The sequence below is a fragment of the Podarcis filfolensis genome (genome assembly GCF_964270895.1).
Source record: "Podarcis filfolensis genome assembly, chromosome: 7".
In the NCBI taxonomy this organism is placed as follows: Eukaryota; Metazoa; Chordata; class Lepidosauria; order Squamata; family Lacertidae; genus Podarcis; species Podarcis filfolensis.
Window position 1 is genome coordinate 10,263,430 of NC_139603.1, and position 25,518 is coordinate 10,288,947.

General features: G+C 40.8%; 2 protein-coding genes across 9 annotated transcripts in view; one reads left to right on the forward strand and one right to left on the reverse strand.

The window, feature by feature from the left end:
• Positions 1-25,518, reverse strand: part of MAJIN (membrane anchored junction protein) — a 180,150-nt gene that overhangs the window by 110,089 nt on the left and 44,543 nt on the right. The window lies entirely within an intron of this gene.
• The window catches only part of SLC12A7 (solute carrier family 12 member 7), a 96,638-nt gene that overhangs the window by 58,705 nt on the left and 12,415 nt on the right, over positions 1-25,518 (forward strand). For all 7 annotated transcript variants that reach the window (XR_014550945.1, XM_083624614.1, XM_083624611.1 and 4 more), the window contains exons 9-21: positions 231-398; positions 6,693-6,791; positions 9,633-9,690; positions 10,029-10,203; positions 10,725-10,843; positions 12,622-12,720; positions 14,139-14,258; positions 15,534-15,638; positions 16,419-16,587; positions 21,116-21,311; positions 22,393-22,562; positions 23,111-23,242; positions 24,723-24,830. Coding sequence is in view for 6 of the 7 variants with exons in the window: in XM_083624614.1 (XP_083480740.1) it covers positions 231-398; positions 6,693-6,791; positions 9,633-9,690; positions 10,029-10,203; positions 10,725-10,843; positions 12,622-12,720; positions 14,139-14,258; positions 15,534-15,638; positions 16,419-16,587; positions 21,116-21,311; positions 22,393-22,562; positions 23,111-23,242; positions 24,723-24,830 (1,718 nt within the window). In the remaining variant the exon portion in view is untranslated. The remainder of the gene's footprint in view (positions 1-230; positions 399-6,692; positions 6,792-9,632; positions 9,691-10,028; positions 10,204-10,724; positions 10,844-12,621; positions 12,721-14,138; positions 14,259-15,533; positions 15,639-16,418; positions 16,588-21,115; positions 21,312-22,392; positions 22,563-23,110; positions 23,243-24,722; positions 24,831-25,518) is intronic.

A 25,518-nucleotide genomic window follows, 5' to 3' on the forward strand; every position in this document is an offset into this window, starting at 1 on the left:
AAGTTCAAGTTCAAGTTCAAGTTTTATTGCGGCAAAAGCCAGTGACACTAAACACCACAAGATCAAACAAAAGTAATATCCTAGAAACTTCAAGTGGTCAAAACGAATAAGGTTTTCTTATTGATAGGAGAACCATATTTTGAGGAAGAGTGAATGATTTGCATGAGTTAGTGTTCATATATATTTAGAGCTGGCCTGAGTGAGTAAACTTTTGTTTTTATTCCTCACAGATAATTTGTGGAGTGTATATGGAGACAAATTCGCAATTGTGGAGAAACAGGATCAGCCATCAGTTCCTGTTTTAGAAGAGACAGATGCGAAAATTAAATACTATGTGTATTCGGATATCATGACCTACTTCACCATGCTAGTAGGAATTTATTTTCCATCTGTTACAGGTATAGTTCCCCTCCTCCCCCTTTCTCTCTCTCACAACTGAAGTGATTCTCTGTGTATTGATTAGAATTGCATATTGGATTTAATTTGCCTAACTCAGCTCTATGTGTCCTAGTTGCACATACATGTAAAAAAAAGTGCATGTAAATGTCTTTTCTGCCAGCACTTATAATGAGATATTTAGTTTAGACACAGTAATATTACTAACACATGGGGTAATCAGACAACAGTCAAGAGCTGAGAATTAAAGAATGTACTACTTCATTGCAAAATAGAAAGATTGTGGCAATGTGGAGATTATTACAGAACAAAAAATAGTGGTTAAGCAAGCAACATTCAGATAATACTGGCAGCTTATCTGCAGATGGGTGGCAAGAGGTGCTAGACAGATATGTACAGCCTTATTGGTATATGGAGAGTTAAGTATGTGCTGTTAGCAGCAGTGAGGTTAACTAAAAAAAAAATGGGAAGGAGGGAACAGAGTTGAAATAAGAAAGAGAAGTGCCTTGGAGTGTGAGAAAAGGAGACAGAGATTGTCTTTGGCATCAGATTGTCAGGGCTTCCTGGGGTCAGATGCTATGTGGAGCTGGAGTCAGCTGAACCTTCAGTCCCTTGGAGCTCTTAAGACATTGCATGGCTTCCTGGAATGGGAGTAAGAGGAGAGGCACATAGCAATTTTTCCTTGGGGTCCCTAACTGAACTGAACTATCCAGGTCAGAGCTTCAGTGGTATGTGAGGCTGTTCAGTTAAGGCCTTCAGTTCTGCTCCACTACTTGCATAATTTCTTCATTACTTAACAAAATGTATCTACTTCTTGATTGGTTAAAAGAAAAACAATAACCTAAATGGTTTACAAAAATTTACTATATATTTTGGAAAATGGTCTGTCTGTATATTTGTCTGCTCGCCTGTTCTCTATGGGTTCAGACACCAGTCGAGTTGGTATCATTAAACTCTACATGAGGGTTCCTGAGGTTGTGGGGGTGGTCTTCACTGACATTTGGATGCCAGGTGCCATTGTGAATTAAGATAGCGGACCAAAACATGACTTTGCCCAGTTTGGTGTGACAGGCTCAAACTGCGCTGATGTAGATGCTGCTGAAAATATCACCCAGTTTCATGTGACTTTGCCCAATTTGGTGCTACAGGTCCAAACTGCACATAATTGGATGACTCTGAAGGTACTATTGCCCATTTTGGTGTAACAGATCACAACTGTGTTGATGTGGATGCCTCTCAAAATATTGTCACCCAACTTGGTATGAGAGCTCCTGAGATGGAGGCAGCAGTCTTCATCTTTGTTTTGATACTGGATGCTGTTTTGATTCAAGATGGCAAACCAGAAAGATGACTTTGGCATGACTTTGCCCAAACTGATGTGACTGTTACAAATGAGATCTCCTGAGGTGGAGGAGCTGGTTTTTGTCTATGTTTGGATGCCGTTGGATGCAGTGAGCCATGTGTCTGCGTTGAAGGCAGGAAACAACAATTTAGGAAGTAGAACGCTCACCCTCTCTGCTGCAAAGCACCTCTGTATTTTTCATGGAGGCAAGAAGAGACCTTTCTTGAAAGTTGCATCTAAATTTCATAGAAAGCAGTAATTAGTCCTGCCCACCTTTTGTCTGTCTGCTGCTCACCATCTGGAACTGATGGGGCATTCCACAGATGTCCACAGGACCTTAAAGGGTATAGAGCCAGTGCTTTAGATTAATGGGCATTATTTTGTCTCATTTCTTCCTTCTTACTTAGGTAAGAAAGTAACTAATTCAACATCATCTAGATCAGGCTTCCTCAACCTCAGCCCTCCAGATGTTTTTGGCCTACAACTCCCATGATCCCTAGCTAGCAGGACCAGTGGTCAGGAATGATGGGAATTGTAGTCTCAAAGCACCTGGAGGGCTGAGGTTGAGGAAGCCTGATCTAGATGGAGTAGGGCTTTTATCTCCCCAGCCAATGAATCTCAGATACTGCCTGTGCCAGCCGGGATAACTACTCACTCAACGAGCACAGCAGCTGCTTCCACTGCCATTTCTGTCAGTGCAGAGCAGCCACTAAACTCATTCAGCAGACATTACAAGACAGGCAGGTATGCTTCAGCTGAAGCACCTTTTGGTCAGAGGGTCCTGCAGCAGGTCCTTTGCCAATCATTAGGTTGCTACCAATTTCCCACCTTATATCTGGAGCATCTAGTATGTCCTGGATCGATGAGCTTCACTAGCAACAGAGAAAGAACCATTGGGTTCATATCTGATGGGTAGTTATTATTAATAGTTTCCTGGCTTTAGGTAATTCTAAAGTACTATTTTTTTCGTAGCTTTTTTTTTTAAGGAAGTGGGTTTCCTACATTTTAGGCAATGTTGTTCCTCCTAGACTGACTTGGTAGAGCTTAGTGAGGACGCAACTGCATGCTGGGAGCATTCTACTTCCCTAAATTGTTATTTCCTGCCTTCATCACAAGGTGATACTGCAATCTCAGATTGAAGAACTTCTATCAGCATCAAGAACTACCTTTCGGGTAGGAACCAATGGTTCCTTTTCACTCATCTGTTGTTCAGACACCAGTCCAGGGCCCACACAATATCCTGTGATTCAGATGTCATGGAGAAATAGAGCTGTGTGTCATCAGTGTACTGACCATTAGAGAAAGAATTGTTCCTTGCAGCAGCTCACAGCACAACCCCCAGGGGGCTGAAGGTCACTCTCCCAATCCTGTTCTCTGAACTTAGTCCTGGAGGTAGAACTGGAACCACTGTGCCTTGAGTTCAGATACTCAGAATTCAAATGTGTAATTCAGAGTGAAGTGTTTAATTTAGTAAGAACAAAGAAATAAGAATTTGTGTGTGCGTGAAAATCTGAGTATATTCAGCATTTAGGGTTTTTTGGCGTGAGAGAAGTATTTTTGGGTACGCAATATGAACAAGTCCTGCAGATGAGATAGAGCATATTATTTTAGTATGACTGCCAAAACAGGGAATGAACTGGAATTTTGTTGGCATCTCTTTCCATGTCTATAAAAATAAGGGCTTTGTCTTCCTTTGTGTTGCTTTGATTCCTGCAAGAAATGGAAGAAGCTGTCCGAACTTGTTCTCTCATGTAATGAATACTATTGGGACATAATACATTTGCTAAGGTCATCCATGTCCTGATATTAGCTAATTGGCTGAAAAGTATTGCTGGAACTCTTCCATAGAAGTGTTTTGTACAGCACAAGCTGAACTTTTGTACTGACATCTTCGCTCCTTCCTTTATGGTCCTAACACTTTTCTTCACCTTTTTCAAAGTATAGAGGTAGACTTTGTTTTGAACCTTTTGGTTTATATGTCTTTTCTTCAGGAGTGAAGCTTGCTTGTAAAATAGTGAAGAAACCTTCGTTTTGGCAAGCCTTTAGGGGTTGCTTCTTAGCCTTGCCAGAATGGATTGCAGACTTGTCGCTAGAAGTTTGCTACAGTGTAGTTTTGCCTCATAATATGATTAAAATATATTCTTCTCTCAGTTCCAACAGGTAGCCTGGGCTGTATAATGTATCAAACAAGGTCGTTATTATGTTCACATGTCTGTGTCCACAAAAGAGACATTGACTACAGCTAATTATAGTTTCTGTATTTGAGTATCACCAAATATTGTTCTCAAAACATAGTTCTTTTACCCTAAATTTATATTTGCACTAAAAGATATTTTCTGCTTCTACCAGTACTTTTCTGCTGCTGGTTTTGGATTTATTATTCTCTTTATTATTGGAAAACCATAATACATAGAAAAACATTTTTCTTTAAAAAAATGAATTTATAAAAATACATTTGCAGCATTAGTAAACTAATCATTAACTAATTATCTTTTAAAAAATAATAATTTTATTAATATTATATTTATACACTTTGTAGCCAAGATCAGATATCAAAAATAAAGAAAACAGGTAGTGAGGGAAAGAAAAAAGTTGAGAAAATAAAAATAAAAATGACATATAAAGGAATATTATCTATCCTTAGGCATCTTTTTCTTCAGCAGTGCATGACTTTTCCAGCTTTTACCCAATAGTCCAAAAGCCTTCTGAACCTTTCTAGGCTCAGCAAAATGTGAAAAGCACAGTATTTCTCCTAATACATAGCCTGAACTAATTTTCTAAACAGAGAAGACCCTTTTCTGTCTAGCAGCCTCATTGATTAGGCATGGGAGCCTTTGGCACACTGCAAGATGTGGCCAAGAACAAACTTTGACTACAGCTCTTGGTTAAGGAGGAGAGAGCTTAACCACAACCCGGGTTTGAACTGCACACTAAGCCAAAACTTGGCTTAGGTATGCGCTGCACTGAGCTAAAAGGGTTGGGAAGGAACAAAGCAGTTATGAGCTTCTCCCCAGAACGTTCATGCTAAGCCATGGTTTTGTTTAGCATTGTATGTGACTATGACCAGTGTATTGACATTGACCTGGTTCTCACATCATTGTAAGTCAGAGTATGGCTTACCACGACTGCACTGACTCCCAATGGGAGTTTGCATCTGCTTTGATTCTCTCTAGACTCTTTAGGTCAGCACGGGGCAGCAGCTTAGCATGTTGTCTGAAGCTGAGATCATACCGTATTTTTCGCTCGATAACACGCACCTGACCATAACACGCACATCGTTTTTAGAGGAGGAAAACAAGGGAAAAAACATTCTGAATGAAACAGTGGATGTATCATTTTTGTGCTTCATGCTGTGGCCACAGACATGTGATCTGATGGTGAATTTGGGGTGACCCAATGCAAAAATCCTGAGAATCCCTGTGGATCCATGCTTTGTAACCACGTTTTTGCACCATTGCAGCCCCAGGCAACAGTGGGTGTGTGATTTTGGGGGGGGCAGGCTGTAGCCATGGACATGCTATGTGCTCTGATGGTGAATTTGGGGTGACCCAATGCAAAGATCCTGAGGATCCATGTTTTGTAACCACGTTTTTGCACCATTGCAGCCCCAGGCAACAGTGGGTGCGTGATTTGGGGGGGGCAGGCTGTAGCCATGGACATGCTATGTGATCTGATGGTGAATTTGGGGTGACCCAATGCAAAGATCCTGAGGATCCATGTGGATCCATGCTTTTTAACCACATTTTTGCACCATTGCAGCCCCAGGCAACAGTGCGTGTGTGATTTTTGGGGGGCAGGCTGTAGCCATGGACATGCTATGTGATCTGATGGTGAATTTGGGGTGACCCAATGCAAAGATCCTGAGGATCCATGTGGATCCATGCTTTTTAACCACATTTTAAGTGGGGAAGGAAGGAAAAATACAGAATGGACAAGGAGCACGAGAGGGGTGTGCAGAGAAGCAGCTGGCTAAGAATGCAGGAGAGGGGTATAACGGGAGGGAGGAAAGGAAGGCAAAAGTTTTCCCTCACCTACCCACCCAAGCCAGCCAGCTCTCTCTCTCTCTCTCTCTCTCTCTCTCTCCCTCCTGCATGTTTTCAGCAGCACCGGAGCACAGAGACGACACTCTGCTTGCCTGGAGGGGAGGGGCTTTCCCTGCTCTTTGTTCCGTTTGAGCAAACACAGCAAGGAAACAGAGACGGGTGGGCAGTAAGACCCTGAGGCAGAATGCAGGAAAGCAGCCACTTCCTCTTTTCAGGTTTCCCTTCTCCGAGACGCGCGATTTGATTTTTGCCTGATTTTTTTTGCCATTTGGCTCCAGGGACCACACATTCGCTCAATAACACGCACAGACATTTCCCCTTCCTTTTTAGGAGAAAAAATCTGCGTGTTATAGAGGGAAAAATACGGTAGTTAAGCTCTCCTATCTAATCATGAGCTATAGGCAAGGTGTGTCTTGTGGTTTTGGTTAAGGAGGACACCTTGCCCACAATCCCAGGTTCAGGCAATGTGATAAGCTATTCCTTAGCTTAGCTGCTTCTCTAAAAAGCCCAGGGAGAGGCAAAGCAGCTGCAGCTTCCTCCTTGGGAGCCAGCAAATTTGCATATCTGTGCTAAGTTTTGGTTTAATGTGATGTGCAAACGCAGCCACTGTGACTGTTTGTAGAGCTGACAGTTGGAAAGGACTTTTGGAACATTTGACTCTTGAAGGATCATCATATGCAGACCTTCTTAATAGTCTCCACCAAGTCTTGAAGTTGTTATTCCCTTCCCTTCTCCCTTTCCAGCTCTCTGCTAAAGGTGTGATTGACCAGATATAGTCCTTTGCTTGTTCTGGCAGTAGTATGTTATGGTTGTTGCTTTAATGACAGGTTGCATCTATCAACTTAATATAACTGGAATAATCAGAAACTTGATGACATCCCATTTTTTCCCCATTTCTGTATGTATTTTAGGCATTATGGCAGGTTCAAACAGGTCAGGAGATCTTCGGGATGCTCAAAAAGCTATTCCAACTGGAACAATTCTGGCCATTTTAACAACATCATTTATCTGTATCCTTTTAATTCAACTTGTGGGGGTCTAGATTTCATATTCTTGGTTTGCTTAATTAGGTTTTTGTTTTGAGAATGCACAGGTGGCTGACATACGATAGTAAAATGTGTTATGAGGGAATCCTAAATATTTTATTTTCAGTATGAGTAGGGTTGTTGGGATTTGATGAATCTTTAAGCAGAAAGCATAAGCCACTTCTACAGGAATAGTACATCTCATCTTAGTTTATTCAGAAGCTATACCTCATTCTGACTGATTGATAAAACCAATGGGATTTGTAGCATTAATATTGGTAGATAGATATAAGAGCTTTATGCTATTATAGATGGAAACATGCGAACCATTATAGTATTGTTTGTTTTATAACATTGAATTTAACCAGAGATATATGAAAACAATAAGCTGTAATGGAGCAAATAATAAAGCAAAAAATGTGAATTTTTGGAGGGAATATCTCCCTTCTTTTTCTATTCTGATTTTTTCTCTCTCTTCATTTTAGGTATAGAAACAGAATATGGTACAGTCAAAGTTTAAATACTCTGCCAACTTCAATGTGGAAGTTAAAATATTTCCCAAAGAAATCAGTGCTTAGCTTCTTTGGGATGTGCAGTAATGTGTGCTGTTCTTCTCATAGAATCATAGAATCATAGAATCATAGAGTTGGAAGAGACCACAAGGGCCATCGAGTCCAACCCCCTGCCAAGCAGGAAACACCATCAGAGCACTCCTGACATATGGTTGTCAAGCCTCTGCTTAAAGACCTCCAAAGAAGGAGACTCCACCACACTCCTTGGCAGCAAATTCCACTGTCGAACAGCTCTTACTGTCAGGAAGTTCTTCCTAATGTTTAGGTGGAATCTTCTTTCTTGTAGTTTGGATCCATTGCTCCGTGTCCGCTTCTCTGGAGCAGCAGAAAACAACCTTTCTCCCTCCTCTGTGTGACATCCTTTTATATATTTGAACATGGCTATCATATCACCCCTTAACCTCCTCTTCTCCAGGCTAAACATGCCCAGCTCCCTTAGCCGTTCCTCATAAGGCATCGTTTCCAGGCCTTTGACCATTTTGGTTGCCCTCCTCTGGACACGTTCCAGTTTGTCAATGTCCTTCTTGAACTGTGGTGCCCAGAACTGGACACAGTACTCCAGGTGAGGTCTGACCAGAGCAGAATACAGTGGCACTATTACTTCCCTTGATCTAGATGCTATACTCCTATTGATGCAGCCCAGAATTGCATTGGCTTTTTTAGCTGCCGCGTCACACTGTTGGCTCATGTCAAGTTTGTGGTCAACCAAGACTCCTAGATCCTTTTCACATGTAGTGCTCTCAAGCCAGGTGTCACCCATCTTGTATTTGTGCCTCTCATTTTTTTTGCCCAAGTGCAATACTTTACATTTCTCCCTGTTAAAATTCATCTTGTTTGTTTTGGCCCAGTTCTCTAATCTGTCAAGGTCGTTTTGAAGTGTGATCCTGTCCTCTGGGGTGTTAGCCACCCCTCCCAGTTTGGTGTCATCTGCAAATTTGATCAGGATGCCCTTGAGTCCATCATCCAAGTCGTTGATAAAGATGTTGAATAAGACCGGGCCCAAGACAGAACCCTGTGGCACCCCACTAGTCACTCTTCTCCAGGATGAAGAGGAACCATTGATGAGCACCCTTTGGGTTCGGTCAGTCAGCCAGTTACAAATCCACTGAGTGGTAGCATAGTCAAGACCGCATTTTACCAGCTTCTTTACAAGAATATCATGGGGCACCTTGTCAAATGCCTTGCTGAAATCAAGGTAGGCTACATCCACTGCGTTCCCTTCATCTACCAGGCTTGTAATTCTGTCAAAAAACGAGATCAGGTTAGTCTGACATGACTTATTTTTCAGAAATCCATGCTGACTATTGGTGATCACAGCATTCCTTTTTAGGTGCTCACAGACTGTTTGCTTAATGATCTGCTCCAGAATCTTCCCTGGTATTGATGTCAGACTGACTGGGCGGTAATTATTTGGGTCCTCTCTTTTCCCCTTTTTGAAAATAGGGACAACATTTGCCCTCCTCCAGTCTGCCGGGACTTCGCCTGTTCTCCAGGAATTCTCAAAGATGACTGCCAGTGGTTCTGAAATCACATCTGCCAGTTCTTTTAATACTCTTGGATGCAGTTCATCTGGCCCTGGAGACTTGAATACATCTAGACTAGCCAAGTATTCTTGTACTATCTCCTTAGTTATTCTGGGCTGTGTTTCCTCTGCTGAATCATTTGCTCCAAATTCTTCAGGTCGGGCATTGTTTTCTTTATCGGAGAAGACTGAGGCAAAGAAGGCATTGAGGAGTTCAGCCCTTTCTGTGTCCCCTGTTTGCATTTCACCATCTTCTCCTCTGAGTGACCCCACTGTTTCTTTGTTCTTCCTTTTGCTACGAACATACCCATAAAAGCCTTTTTTGTTGCTTTTAACCTCTCTAGCAAGCCTGAGTTCATTCTGTGCTTTAGCTTTTCTGACTTCTAATGCATGGGTAGGCAAACTAAGGCCTGCGGGCCGGATCTGGCCCAATCACCTTCTAAATCCAGCCTGCGGACGGTTGGGGAATCAGCGTGTTTTTACATGAGTAGAATGTGTGCTTTTATTTAAAATGCATCTGGGTTATTTGTGGGGCATAGGAATTCGTTCATTTTTCTTTCTTTCAAAATATAGTCCGGCCCCCCACAAGGTCTGAGGGACAGTGGACCGGCTCCCTGGTGGAAAAGTTTGCTAACCCCTGTTCTAATGCTTTCCAGGTGTTCTTGTGGACCTCCTGTCCCCCCCCCCTTTCCAATTTATGTTCCTTTTAAGTTCCTTGAGTCTTAATTGCAGATTTGTCCTGCATAGTACTTTTTGGAGCCTGTATAGAAGGAGTCGTCTTGAGAGACAAGTACGTAACAGTGGGAGGGTTTTGCTACATAATTTCAAAGGCTTCCTGTCCATACCAGTTTAAGTGGATGAAAGTGTGAGATTGGGAAGTGTATATTGCAGAAGCTGGTATAGATAATTCAAGATAATCTGAAATGGATATCTGTTGCCTTCTTTAAATTGCACTTTTATTCATCCTGCATGCGTGTCCATGTTGCCAATGCATGTCTTTCTAGAAATAACATAGCCCTAAATCTTTTTTTTTGGATGGGGGGGGGGGGAGAGAAGCAGACTGATATTTGTATAAGTTACTCAACTTTTCTTCCTTGTTTAATGTTGCGTATGATCTTTCTCCGCAAGATTTGGACAAGCAGTTAATGGAAACCTGGTGATTGGGACTTTGGCATGGCCCTCTCCGTGGGTCATTGTGATTGGCTCATTCTTTTCCACATGTGGTGCTGGTCTCCAGAGCCTCACTGGTGCTCCCCGGCTGCTACAGGCAATTGCAAGAGATGGCATAGTACCATTTCTTCAAGTGAGTTTTTGCCTTCAAAATTTTCAGTGCTTTTACAATTTTGATTTAAAAAACCCCCCAAATCTGTTGGGTAGCCCAATCTCAGCCTCTCAGTTTTAGCTGTAGTGATGTATATATGACTTCCCTTGCTGTTGTGATAGGTGGGAGTTGATGTAATATTTCTAAGATGTGTCACACTCACAGCTGTGGTTTGTGAAGTGTACTGTGAATTGTAGCTGTGTGAGGGGTGAACTACAGTTCCTATAATTTTTTTCGGGGGATCATTATGCTTTAATTGTATGGTGCAGATGTGACTGTGGTCTGCTAACATATGCAACTGAGGGAAAAACATTAAGCTCCATTTGATTTATGCTGCTTAAGGTTTGTGTGTAACAAATAATAGTTTGACTCTTTACATGGGGCCCTGTAATATTCACTTACATTACGTTCATGCCATGCATTTTTGAAACATATGTACTTCAGATAGATTAAAGCATTAATCCTTTGTGTGTTTATTTTTTCTCCTTTTTCTTTTTTAAAAGGTATTTGGTCATGGAAAAGCAAATGGAGAACCGACATGGGCTTTGCTTCTCACTGCGTTGATTTGTGAGATAGGCATTCTCATAGCTTCCCTGGACAGTGTAGCTCCAATCCTTTCCATGTAAGCATGTGTATATAGGTTTTACCTATATTTTTGTAATTTATTTTGAAATAAGTAGTAGTAGTAGTAGTAGTAGTAGTATTACAGTTACTGTTTAATTTATGATGCTTACACGAATTTTGATGCAGAGAGTTTGAGTGACTTGTAAGAGACTTGCAAGATAGAACGGGTAGTCAGGAAAGAGAGCATGCAGTCTTGTAGTTACAGAGTATGAGGGCACTATAGGGGTGAAGTGAGAACAAAGGGACGTAGATGGGGAAAAGATTTGATAAGGTGCTACAGTGAAGGCATTTAGAAGTTAACAGAAGTTAACATAGTATGCAACCATTTGGAAAACAGTAATTTGAAAAGATCAAGGGAATTAAAGATTACAAGATAACGGAAAAAGTTTTGATAAAAAGCCAAGTAGAAGAATTTTGCAACAGGCAGTGGGAGAGGAATGAGAAAGTGAAGAAAGTTGTAGCTGCATCAAAAGAGAGAAAAGGGAAGCCACTGCAGCCGGCGTGGAAACATAGACAACTAGCCTTTTAGCAGGCAAGTAAAAAAACCAAAAGCCTTTCATCAAGCAGAAGAAGGACCTTTTCTTCTTCCATGGTTAGCAGATAAGGTTGGGTGGCAAAGGAGCAGGGGAAGGGAGCTTTCTCGCTTCTCTTTATGAAATTCCATCAATTCATTGTTGCCAAATGACTTGCTAAATACTAGGCTGGAGTAAGTGTTATTTCATGTTATGTTGCCTGGCACAGTGAGGCCATTTTTAGCAGTAGCCTGATGAGAAGTGTAATGGGCTATTCTTCCCTGACCAAAGTGTATTATATGTATTATATTACTATAGGACACATGCAGGCAACCCTTGTAGCATCTGTATGCTCCCTGCTGCCCTCTGAATGTTGGAAAGCCCTTTTGCAAACAGCCATGTACTGTGCTTTGAAGTCCTTGCCCACCTGTCAAATTTACCCCCCCAGGAATGGAGAGCTGAGACTCTGGCCTATAAGCAAAAAAAGAAAAATTCCTATCCTTGCCGTATATAAAGTGTGTGTGTGTGTGTGTGTGTGTGTGTGTGTGTGTGAGAGAGAGAGAGAGAGAGAGAGAATGATGATGAATGATGGGTGGATGGAGGGGAAGGAAAGAAGAGAAGAGGCGAGAGGAGAGAGAGAGAGAGAGGTTATCTGTCCGCTTTTGCCTGCCCACTGCTATATCTGGCCTCCAACCATTTCCCTAAAGCAGTGCCCCCGACCCAGAAAAGCTTGTTCATCCCTGGTCCAAGATGTAGATGGAATTTGTTGTAGGGCTACAACTTCCTTCACTCCTCCAAGCCCAGTTGTCGTGGTATGTTTAGGACAATGCTGCACTTTTGAAATACAGTGGATGTTCGGGTTGCGAACGTGATCTGTGCGGCAGGCATGTTCGCAACACACAGCATTCGCAACCCGCAGCGCTGCGTCTTCACATGCGCAAAGTGCGATTGCCAAAACCTGGAAGTAACCTTTTCCGGTACTTCCGGGTTCGGCGTGGTGCGCAACCCAAAAACGTGCAACCTGAAGCGTCTGTAACCCGAGGTATGACTGTAATTCAGCACAGGCAGTTATGTGGGTCATCTGCCTCAGTCCTTGATTACAGGCTGTGAGTCTAGCCCATTGTATCCTTAGGAGAATTGAACTTTATCACTTTGTCTGTGTCACTTTTCTTCCTCCTTTTCCTTTAACCTAACTATCTCTGTCCCCAAGATTAGAGTGGGTGGTGATACTCATGTCAATTGTAAATATATTTTTCTTTTGTAGGTTTTTCCTTATGTGCTATCTGTTTGTGAACTTGGCATGTGCAGTTCAAACTCTGCTCCGTACACCAAATTGGAGACCTCGTTTCAAGTATTATCACTGGTACGGCATGTTCTTTACAAATTTATTTTTTGAAGGAGAAAAACAAGCATTTGTTTTATAGTGCTATGGTCTTTTTCGGTTTAGTAGAAATTGTATTGAGTTGTGTGTGTATGTGTGTATGCATGCAAGAAAGCTGCAAGAGAACACAAAATACCTATAAGAAACAATGGAAAGAAAAATGGATTTCTGTGTTGGTTATTCAGTTGTTTCCTATTAGTATAGAAGAACAGGAGGGTAGATAAATGCAAACAAGAACACAAAGATAGCTGCTGTTAAACAGAGTATAGGCATGAGTAATAGCTTTCATGGGACAAATTAGAACGTAAAGAAAATTAGAAAGGGTTTCCCCACACATTTGGCCAGTTATTCATGTTCAGAGCGAAGCAAATGAGAAACTGGATTTATTTGTTGAGCTCTTGTCATAGCATAATTGTCACATTTTTAATGCCATTTTCACTTACAAGAAAAGTCCCATGCCAGAGCACAGGCTTTCCAAAAGGGGTTCAGGGGCGAGCATCTCAGCCTCTCATCCCAGTGAGACCCCAGGCCATGTGCCCTCTGGAGACCCTCCTCCTCCTCTGGAGGCACATGAAGGTTCTGCTGGTGGGGGGGGCAGGAAAGGGGGTGTAGACAGGCGGTGAAGGTTTTTGCTCACCCACTGCTTCTCCTTCTTGTTTGCATGTCACAGGGCAGCCCTGTGGCTGTTCTTGACCATTTGCTGTGAGTCAGCCACGCCCAAGCGGCCTAGGAGCTCATGGCTGAGATGGCGAGGTATGAGGGGACCAAGGGCGGTGGCAGCTGAGAAGGAAAGGAAGGGGCCTGAGGCCTAACAGAGCCTCAGAAGTTACAACACAACAATTACGCAATGAATTTTTGGACTGAAAAAATAGGGTGTGACTATTATGCGGTGACTATTATGCGGCCACCACATGAGAAGAGAAGACTCCCTGGAAAAGACCCTGATGCTGGGAAAGATGGAGGGCACAAGGAGAAGGGGACGACAGAGGACGAGATGGTTGGATAGTGTTGTCGAAGCTACAAGCATGAGTCTGACCAAACTGCGGGAGGCAGTGGAAGACAGGAGTGCCTGGCGTGCTCTGGTCCATGGGGTCACAAAGAGTCGGACACAACTAAACAACTAAACAACAACATTATGCGGTGGCTACAACTATGCAGTGAAATATGGCATTGTTGAAACACTAGTGGGTTGTATTGTACATTTCACAACTCATTTAGTACAGGGAGATTGGGGCAGGAAAATGGGAAAAACAGGAATATGCCATCCACCTGGCTGTTTCTGTTTCTTCTTCCCCCCAATCTGGGGTGACTCGTATATTTGTGTGTGTATTTGTGTATATATATAGATATCTACTTGTACAGCATGAATGTTAACAACTTGTGTTATGTGTTTCTTTTAGGACTCTCTCATTCTTGGGGATGAGTTTGTGCCTTGCCTTGATGTTCATTTGCTCTTGGTACTATGCTTTGGTAGCCATGCTAATAGCAGGGTGCATTTACAAATACATAGAATATAGAGGGTAAGAATACACATTTATCTGATCTTCAGTGTAGTTGCTCAAACAATAAATTAAAAAGGTACATTCTTCCTGCACTTCCTTGAATATCTGTATAACTTCTATTAAATTTCACCCAAAAAACCGAATACCCCCCATCAACTTCTATAGGAAAAGTATGTGTGTTTTCCATATCTTGTTGGGGTTTTCAGCAATTTTCTGGGCTAGAAACGTGGAGGTTTAATTAAAGATATTGTTTACATAACCTTACATAAATGGCATTTAACTGCTACCCTGTTATGTGAGTTTGTTCTTTGAGAAATACATGAATCAGTGATGTTCAGATTTCTTGTGTGCTTTTCAAAGTCCTTCTGTGATTTTACAGTAAGGAGAATAGGGAGACAGCATATGTAGTTACATGACCCAACTACTGAAGTTGATGCTACTTTACCCTGTTTAACTTTGTGTAAATATAAATAAATATATCCTTGGGTTCACTAGCCCTACCCCATCCCCTGGACTCGTATATAAAAATATATGAATTATGTATAGGAGGGCTCATGCTGGCATGGCACATGGCCCACTTAGGAAATTATTCCACAAACTGGGCACCAGTGGAAAAAGGAACCAGTTAATATGAATATGCAGAGGTGCTCCCTCTAGGAACAGTTATTAGAGTGGGATCAAATTGGGATGATTCAGGATGCAATACATCAGGAACGTGTCCTGGTCAAGCTTTTTGACATGAACATGATGCTCTGTGTTTGTGCAACTCCCCATTTGTTTCGGTGAGGCATGAAAGTTCCTGGCAGATTATGTCATGTAAGTCTTTGTCACTTGTATCTGGAAGCCCAGTTCATCCATTCCAGTTGCTTCATCATCTACTAAAGACTAAAACATAGACCAGGACTTAAAGAGGATATAAATTGGCTGCAAAGTAATAGAAAATTCATTTTTCTCATTTATTACTTTCATCCAATATAATCTAATTCCAAACCCACCAAAATAAATTAAATTTCCGGTGTTTTGTAAAAAGTTCTCTTACTCATATGTTTTCATTTAAATGAATTCACCTTTACTGTGTTTCAAACACTTCCACATGAAAGCAGTGGTTCAAATATGTTCCTTCATGGATTTACAGTCGGGTAGAATAGTTGTTTAAAATAAACTGTAATTGCAAAGTTGTGTCAGTCTAGACCCAATATATTTTTGTGTATTGTCTTATGTTTAGCGAAGCAATAGAGGTGTTATCATAAACATACAATTTTGTTGACTCTCCTTTTTATTTCTTCTTTTAAGAGCTGAAAAAGAGTGGGGAGACGGAATCCGGGGTTTGTCCTTGAATGCTGCTCGTTATGCTTTGCTTCGGGTTGAACAGGGTCCTCCTCATACTAAAAACTGGAGGTAAAATTAAATGCACTATATTTAATAGATCCAGATCCATTAAAGTTGCAATCCTATTCCTAATAATTGGAAGTAAGCTCCATTAAACTCAGTTTTTAAACTTCCTTCTAAACCAGGCATGTCCAAAGTCCGTCTCGGGGGCCTAATTTGGCCCGCTGGTCAATTTAATCCGGCCCCCGTGGCAGTATGTGTCCTGGGGTAAAACCCCCCAAAAAAGCCTCAACAACTTTGGTGTAAAATTGTAAAAAAAAACCCTCAACAACTTTGGTTGGCCCTCACACATGTTCACTTCATCAAATCCGACCCTCTTTGAAGAAAGTTTGGGCACCCCTGTTCTAAGCAGACATGAGCTAAGTCTGATCCTGGTGTCCCTACTTGTTGAGTTTAAAGCTTGCTGCTGTCTAAATAGTCCCATCCTGTATTCTTGGACCCTCAAGAGCAGGGGTTGACTTCCATTTATTGCTGGACTCGCAATTCCCATCGGCCTCAGTCAGCATGGCCATTGGCCCAGGATTATGAAAGCTGCAATCAATCAACATTTGGTTATCTCTGTACTAGAGTGTGATGGAATGTCAGGAACTGGTTTTCTCTTCTCTCTCTCTCTCTCTCTCATGCACACACACACACACATACATACACACATACATATTGTTGTCATTAATCCTGCATTATATATTTCACTAACCCCAGAGTCGTCTGCGACTGGACTTAACTGTCAGGGGTGCTTTACCTTTTTTTTTAATCAGCTATTTTACTTACTTACTTATTGTATTACTTTAGGCCACAAGTCTTGGTTCTGCTGAACTTGGATTCAGAGCAGGTGGTAAAACACCCACGGCTCCTTTCCTTCACCTCTCAATTGAAAGCTGGGAAGGGACTGACCATTGTGGGATCTGTCCTTCCAGGAATATACTTGGATAAATTCACAGAAGCTCAAAGGGCTGAGGAGGTATGTATTAAAAACACAGCCACAGTAATAAAATTTGCAAATATGAATAGCTTGGGTTTAATCGTTTTAGAAAGCACTGATTTTTCCTGCTATAATGTATTCTGTAATTTGACTATATTTAAGCATGTTGGAAAAGGTAGTCAAAATATTTTGGATCTTTAGGTGCACTTAAATGATAGCAGATAATTATACATTTGCTGGATCTAATTACTACAAATGTGATTACTTATGATCATATTATGTCATTGCATTAGTGATATATATCTAGAAAACGCTGCAGTGAAAATGATTTAACTTTTTTAAAAACCATGGGCTAGAGATTGAAGCTAGTTAGTTAATACAGACTAAGGTGCAATACTCAGTCAGAGATAGTGCTGAATGAATGGAGGAGAGTACGAGGGAGGAAGAACATGTGGACTCAAACTATTAACCAAAGCCAAGGGATTTTAAAATGTTCTGGCCTTGGCATCCATAGTAATCAATGATGTTTCAAAAGGATTTTTACAAAGATGATATCAGTGACAACTTGATATTTACTATAGATTGGAATTATATTCTCTATGATTTATGTAAATATTTGTATATAATGTTCATGCAAGACCATGACCTTACATTGGTTGGCATGCTGTGTGAGAGAATCATGTAAATGCCGCTTATTATAACTGATTTTTTTTTTTTGACGGGGAGACAAGGTAGTTAATAAAACCAGCACCTTCACATCAGCAGCACTGGTCTTCTATTTCCTTTGTTGAATATGAAAAGACTTACAGAGTTGGAGAAACACAGTACAGTTAACCTGGATTAGTGTTGGATAATCAAGAGCCCCACATTACTGAGGTCATTAACGCCTTGCTATTTGGAAAGGTGGGATTGCAATCAGATTTGAGGTCAAAGTTCCATCAAATGTATTTGTTGAGATAGATAGCTACAAAATATAGTCCCAAAGTGTCAGAAATCCTGCAGATTTCAACTGTAAAATTAACAGAATAATAAGAAAAGCAATTCATGAAGTCAAAGGTTTGTAATGAGCTTTACACTTCATTTTATGAAGATGCTAGGAAATGGTTAATTAGTACATGGCTTGGCAGTCCTAATTCTTTCTTCATTAGTTTCATTTTTTGAAATGTTAAGTCCTTCCAAAAAGTAAGCTTGGCTCTAAAAAGCTCACATAGAGATCTTCAGCCTGAACTAAGATTATCTTTGGAAGAGCTGTACACTAATGGGGAATCTAATGTTAACACAAGCATTGAGTAGCCAGACTTTTGTATTGCTGTCAGTTCCATCTATTTTTTAATAGAATATTTGAGGGTAAATCTAAGACAGACTTTCTTTAATAAGTAAAAGAGAAAATTAGGGAAGAGCAGGTTTGCTCTGCCAAATGTACTGTTCTGCTGGCTTCTGGTTTAACTTGGAGAAATTCTAAAATTAATATTAAAATTGGTAACATTGCCTTTTGGTACCATTTACAGTTTTTAATCTTTGTTTTTTGCAGGTTACCAATATGCACTGGCATATATGTTCATTGATTAAACGGTAGCATAAAAATGAATCCTGATGCAATTGCGTCAAGATCCTTTTTTACACTGTAGTTTCAGTCTATAACCTTGTACTGCTGCACACCCCTAAGCCTGCAAGAAAAAGAAGATGTAAACTGAGAACTTAAGCAAACTGTGTATGATCTGTAGTCTGTACAATGCCTGGGCGGGGGGGAGAGATTGCAACACATTTGTGCCACTCCACAAGCAAAATCAGTAGTTCCATTAATTCTCCCCATCTGCATGAGGAATTCCAGCCCGGAATTTTGAGAACCTTACATCCTTACAACAGGAACTTTGAGCACATTTTGTCGTTCTCTGGAGTTCTGATGCCTTCCCATAATTCCTTGGGTTAGGATAGGGATGTAGGGTTCAGGAAAGACATTTGCTTATTAATTAGTAGCTTTAAGAGCAGATGCTGTCTGGGAAACATCAGGGTTCAAGCCTGATACCCTGGGCTGGCTGGAACGGCCAACAGAATCTGGGCACCAGTTGTCAGTCAAGCAGGATGTTTTTATTAAAAGCATTGTAATACGTTGTGTCCCTGCCCCAAATGAGGGAGTGACACACACCAAGTATTTCAAACAGCAGTATTTATACACTTTTCAAGCAAAGAGGAAGCAAATGGGTAGTTATGTCCCTATATGGCAATACTTCTACTAGCTTACACTGGTTTAATCACGAGGCCTAACAACTTCATTATCTTTCCGTCCTTCCTGATTCCTCAACAGTTTACAGCATTAGCTCCTGCGTATGTGTTGTTACGTCACTCTCTTGTGGTTCTCTTGCAAGCACAACCTCCACCTTCCAACCGTCACTTGTTCAGCCCTTCTGACATCTGACACAATTGGCTGTGGGGTTCCCCACTACACTTAGAAGTATTCTCCTTTTGCCTGGTTTGAGGCTGTGCAGGCTCCCTGTGAAACTAGAGCAGTAAGCCAGTGGGAACAACTGTATCCTTAACACTTCTGCATGCTGGGGGTGCACTGTGACATTTAAGCAGGCCAGCTTTGAAGTTGGATAGTACAATGCAGAGGAATGCTGTGACTCAGTGACCCACCTCTCATATTGATTGGTTCGTTGCTCTTGAATGTACGATTTTATGACAGCTTTCCTTCCCTGACATTCCTCCTTTGGGTACCCTAGGCATAGTTTGGGTCTAAGTAACTCCATTACTTCTTGCCCCACCTCCAGCCCTTGTGCCACTGGGTATTCGGTGTGACAAGAGGAACTGCATAAAGAACTGGATGAAGAAGACTCAGATCTTATATAATTTTATATAATTTTGTGTTTACCAATTATTTCAAGAATACCTTTAAGCAGAATTTTTGTGTGGGTATCCCATGCTTTCTCATTCAAAGTGCGGTGTAAATTAAAGGTTTGCTTTATTTTACATCTACTGTAATGCACCTCCTATGTGATTGCAGACTGACTTTTTTTTTTGTATTAAGCACCAAAAGTCAACATTATGTTTTTGAACAAAACTGTATCCAGGAAGACTCAAAATAGTTCCTTCCGTGCAGTGACAGAGCTTGAAATCGGACTTCGCACTGCAATGTGCAATTAGAATGAACATAAGATCATTTGTGGCTTAGTGCTTAAAGCAGAACACTTTATTCTTGGCCTGTGCAAGTCAGCATTTACTTAAATGTAGCACCCTCTTAATATTTAACAAGGTATTGAAGCTCAGAGGTCTGCCTGGAGTAATTCCCAGAAACGAAAGGAGATGGCTCAGCGGTTTGTAAATGGTTGCCGAGATGAATTTTTAATCACAATAGTTTGATTATTTAAAAACCAGTTACTCTGTTGTATTCTGAACACAGTTTTACCATTGTCCCTTGCTACTGGAAAGATAAAGTTTTATTTACTTTGAATAAACACTGTATACATACAGGTTGTGCAACAACGCGTTCTCTGAGCAACGCCAAAAAAAAGTAAAATGAAAAGAACAAAAGAAAAGACAGCATAATATAAAAGCTTTTTAGCTCACAGAGGAGGTAAGGCCAGCCACACCTTAGAAGCCCAGTGTCTTAAGATAACAAAAACATAACCAAAAAGCCATGAAGAAGGCACCAGCTGAGCCTCTCTTGGGAGTCTGTCTGGGAAGCATCAGGGTTCCTATCTATACAACATATATTGCTAAAATTATTCAAGAATAAATGCAAATCATGCCAACGATAGCTTTAAAACCAGGAATAGCTCTGGCCTCTACAGAGCTTTCTAGCTTTAGAAGCAAAGGCTTATTAAGGTTCCAAATCAGCACAGATTTTCCTTGTGCAATGAAATCTTCTCCCGCACTCCCCCCATGCTCCCCCTAAATATGTTTTGGGGTTCCTCCAATCCTCTAAAGCAGATTTGGGGATCACTGGGGGGGGAAAGGGGAATATTCCTGTTGTATTCTCTGGAATCCTTGCACTAGTTTTTATTAGGGCAAATGAGTTAGTTGAATACAGTGTCATATGTAATTAGTAGTCCATATCACAGAACAAGATTGCATATCTAATTATTCCCAATCTTCTCTTATTTATGAAAATGGATAGATTTGCACCTTATTTTTAAGTAGTAAATCTAATTTCCAGATAACAAAGGTGATAATTAGTTCAGTAATTCATTTTCTCACTTTAGGCCTTTAAGTGTTTTCATTTAACACTTACCCTCTGATTCAACCTTGTTATTTAATAATGTTAAGTATCAAACTGGTATTTCTGGGAGTAGTTTAATAGTCATTGTAATTGGTTAGAATTGTGTGACTTTTCTTGGTGGATAACGTTTTGAATATCTGAAATATAACTTAATAGGAAATCCTTATTTCAAAAGAGAAGCCTGATTTTATTGCTGGAAATCCTGCTTGCTTAAGTTTCCTTCCTGTATGTTTACAGCTGAACAATGCAAAAACCCTAATAGAACTGTCCACAGTATTTTAGGAAATGCTTCATGCTTTAATACTCTGTTATGAGTGTTTATAAGTATTTATGTATCTTTTATCCCTACAGAATATTCGATCATTAATGGGAGCAGAGAGGACCAAAGGATTTTGCCAGATTGTGGTATCATCCACTGTTAGAGATGGAATTTCCCATTTGATTCAATCTGCTGGCCTTGGAGGGATGAAGCATAACACTGTCTTGATGGCATGGCCTCAGTCCTGGAAACATACTGATAATCCTTTCTCTTGGAAAAACTTTGTTGGTATGTGTGGCTGTACAAGTTATAGAAATCATATTCGCAACATGCAATATAGTAACACTTCATCTAAACATTCATCTGAATGTTCAAAATTTCCAGTATGAAACAGTGCCCTGAAGTAGAGGTTTTGAAAAGAGCATTTCACAGATTGACCTTAGTGTCCTCCTGGAGTGGCGCTGTCACACTGTTTTATGGTGTTCCATTCCTAACTGTGGGGTCACTTCCAGAGAATAGCATTGGATGATTTCTGTTTGACTCCATGGCCATTATGCTGTGGAGTCTTGCAGGGTTTTCTTCTTGTGCCTCGTGCTATTTAACGCCTGTATGATCTTGTGCCTTGGGTGAAGGATGGGCCTCTGAAAATACAAAAGCCAGTCAACCCTGGCTCAAGTAATTATTTAAAAAGTACTATGCCAGGGATGTCCAACAGGTCGATCACAATCTATTGGTAGATCCCTGGGAGGTTTTAGTAGATCGCGGTCGATCGCTGGCTCCCTTAGCGGCGACAAAAGAGCATCCGCCCCCCCCTCCATTCTTGCATGATCTCTAGAACAGAAGATGAATTTTTTCGCTGTGAGGCTGACTGTCTTCTTAGCGATCTTTTGGTTTTCCCCTTTATACCAAAAAAAAAAGAGCTCATAAACTTTGCCCTGAACCCCTTAAAAGGGTACTTTCCTCCCTTTCATCCCTATTCTGTGAGTAGATCGCAGTCTCTTAGGAGTTGGACGTCCCTGTGAAAGTGTACAGGTTATCTACATTTAATTATTTTGTGCATCACTGTGGCACAGATACAGCTCAAACTTTTATTAAACCTTAAATATGTCCAACACGACAAGAACCAAACTTCAGTGGTACAGATTCTGCTTTGCTTGCAGACTATTCCAGGCTCAATACCAGGTAGAGTTAGGAGATCTTCATGCTTCAAATACTGGAAAGCTACTTCCAGTCATTGTAGACAATACTTACTGAGCTAAATAGACCAGTGTTCAAACTTGGTATAAGGCAGCTTCTTAGGTTCCTAACAAGGATAAAAGTTTTTAGAAATACCAATAGTGTTTTTCAGCAGTCCTGTTTCTTTTTTCAGACACTGTTCGAGAAACAACGGCTGCACAGCAAGCCCTTCTAGTTGCCAAAAATATAGACTCGTTCCCTACGAATCAAGAGCGTTTTAGTGAGGGCAACATAGATGTTTGGTGGATTGTTCATGACGGAGGCATGTTGATGTTGCTTCCTTTCCTGCTGCGACAGCACAAGGTACTAGCCTTTCTTTCCACTGGGAAACTTTGCTTTTAAATGAACAAGTGTTAAGCTCTTTGAGGCTAGAAACTTTTGCATGTGAAATCCTATAAAGGATCCAGATAGTTCTGCATAAACAAAACAACAAATATCCCGGACTTGAGATATAATCAGTGCAGGATCTCTTTGTGCCATAAACCTTTGGAGTATAACAGAAGGCCTGATTTTCTCTCACTGAGAAGTGTTTCTGTAAGCATAAGGCCATGAATGATGCAACATCCAAAGTCATCTGCATACAGAGAAGTTCTAAAGGCTGGAGATTATGTGCATGAAGTCACTGTGTTCTTCCTCACTTTCCTCTTGTCCAGCTACATTGGACTTCTTCTGGTAGTGGAAAGCTTATGAGAGATGGGCATTAGGCAGAAATGCAGTTCTACACTGTTAGCAGTGCTAACAGCAGAAAACCACAGTAAAGAACCAGCAGCAGTACATTGCCAGCTATAAAGTTATGAGAAATCACTTCCACATTTGTAAAAAAAAAAAAAAATGTTCTCTCCTACTGACAGGTTTGGAGAAAATGTAAAATGCGCATCTTTACTGTAGCTCAAATGGATGACAATAGTATTCAAATGAAAAAGGATCTCCAGATGTTTTTGTACCATCTTCGAATTAATGCTGAGGTCGAGGTTGTTGAAATGGTAAGGTTTTTGATGCACCCAGTTAAGCTTTCATTAAATGTTTATGTTTATCCTTAGCTGAGGAATGTTATTTAAGATGTCCATTGTGGGAAAAGATACCTATGTGTAATTTAAAAAACAACAACAAAAACACCCTGCTTTTAGTGAGCCCCAAAGCAACTCACATCATTGTGTGTGTGTGTGTGTGTGTGTGTGTGTGTGTGTGTGCCTCGGGCTTGTGGTTTGTTTCATGCAAACAAACCCTGAGCTATAACCAAGATTTGTTCTTCTCTCACCAATCAAGCTTGTTTGTGGAGACAAATCTTGAGCCTGGGTTCAGACAGCACGAAAAGCCAAACTCTGTTTTGTTTTGTCCATGGCACATATTTCGTTTTAAATCAGTGTCTTAAAAAAAAAAGACACTTAATATAATTTTGAAACACTCCCAATCCAGATTAGGTTATGATCCAGTCAGGGCTAAGCATATTCACATCCTAGTGATTTCAGTGGGAAATTTAAAACAGGTGTCTCACTGAAGTTAAACTGACTTGATCATGTCCATTTATTTTTTCTTCCACCCTGGTAGAAATCTGAATGCTCCTTTAAGTTTACATCTGGCTGCACAAATGGGTCGCCAACTTGTGGCTGAGTGGGCAGTCTTTTCAACCAGTGCAAGTTAGACTTGAGGGACCCTTTCTTCTCTAATACTTTCATCATTTCTGGCTGTAGTCCCAACAGAGAGGAAACTGGCCTCTATTTTAGCTCCCTCTACTGGAGGATTTAGTTGAATAAGGTTGGAGTATGTGTGTTTATATCCATCCGAAAAGGGGACAAAGGATGAGAGTATGACTACAGTAAGCCTGCAACTTACTTGGGAGTTACATTCCGGGGAACGCTTGTGAAGCCAAAATCATGTTTAGACAAAACACAATGGGTTCAATGGCAGATGGGTTTGCCAAAGTCATTTCCCCAGAACCGCACCCCCTTTCTTCCCTTTTCCTTCTTTTTTTTAAAAAAATTGCCAGGTGTATAAAGCTGAATGTGTATGAGTTAAATGCACGTAAATTGCAGGCTTAACTGCATATGTAAACCAATTAATATTTGTCCAAGAATCCATTATCTTCATAGTGTATATTAGCTCTATATTTTTAATGAGGAAATGTGCAACTTTATGTTTCAGCAGCATAAGTTGCAGCAGAACAGTGGAAGAATGTGTTGCCCCCCTTCCTCCATTTTGAGGGGCAGTTAAATCATCAGGGTCTGCATAGACAGTTTGCATCTATTCTAAATAAAAATTAGCATGATTTCTCATTGCAATTTTAACTTACTGCTTCTTTTTCATTTTTTATATTTTTTTTCTTCTTTCTTTTCTTTCCTTTCTTTCTTTCTTTCTTTCTTTCTTTCTTTGCTTTTGGGGTAGTCTCAGGGGATTGACCCAAACATCAGGGTTACTAGCATATGGTTTCTTTATATTGCAAATAACATTTATTTATTTTTGCAGTTTGAAAATGATATTTCAGCATTTACATATGAGAAGACCCTTGTGATGGAACAGAGATCTCAGATGCTAAAGCAAATGCAGCTTTCTAAAAATGAAAGGGAAAGGGAGGTAATCCATTTTATTTTCTTATTTTTAAAAACAACGAAAATAATGTATGAGCAAACCCAAACTCTGGTGCTAATTAATGAGGTCATTACTGGCCTTGCCCAAGGTATCAGAAATGTAATCAAGGTGTAACAGCTATCCAAGGCATCAAATTATTTGGGGCAGCGGTTTTAATTTATGAAGCATCATCCACCAGGATGAGCCCAACTATGAAATGAGCAGGAGCATTCATGTTAGTTAGGTTTCCCAAATGAGTGCTTTCTAGTAGATTCAATCCTATATTTATTAATTGGTGAAAGGTGTCACTTGGATTTACATTGTTCTCCCTGACTCACAGCTGTCCATGGAGGCGCAGGTCAATTCTGTGTCCAGGGCAGCTGTCTACCAGCTCCATCTGGTACGCAGGCTGAGACCCTACCTTCCCATGGACTGTGTCACCAAAGTGTTGCATGCTCTGGTTATCTCCCACTTGGACTACTGCAATGTGCTCTACATGGGGCTACCTTTGAAGGTGACTCGGAAACTACAATTAATCCAGAATGCGGCAGCTAGACTGGGAGTGGCTGCCAGGACCATATAACACCGATCCTAAAGGATCTTCACTGGCTCCCAGTATGTTTCCGAGCGTAATTCAAAGTGTTGGTGCTGACGTTTAAAGTCCTAAACGGCCTCGGTCCAGTATACCTGAAGG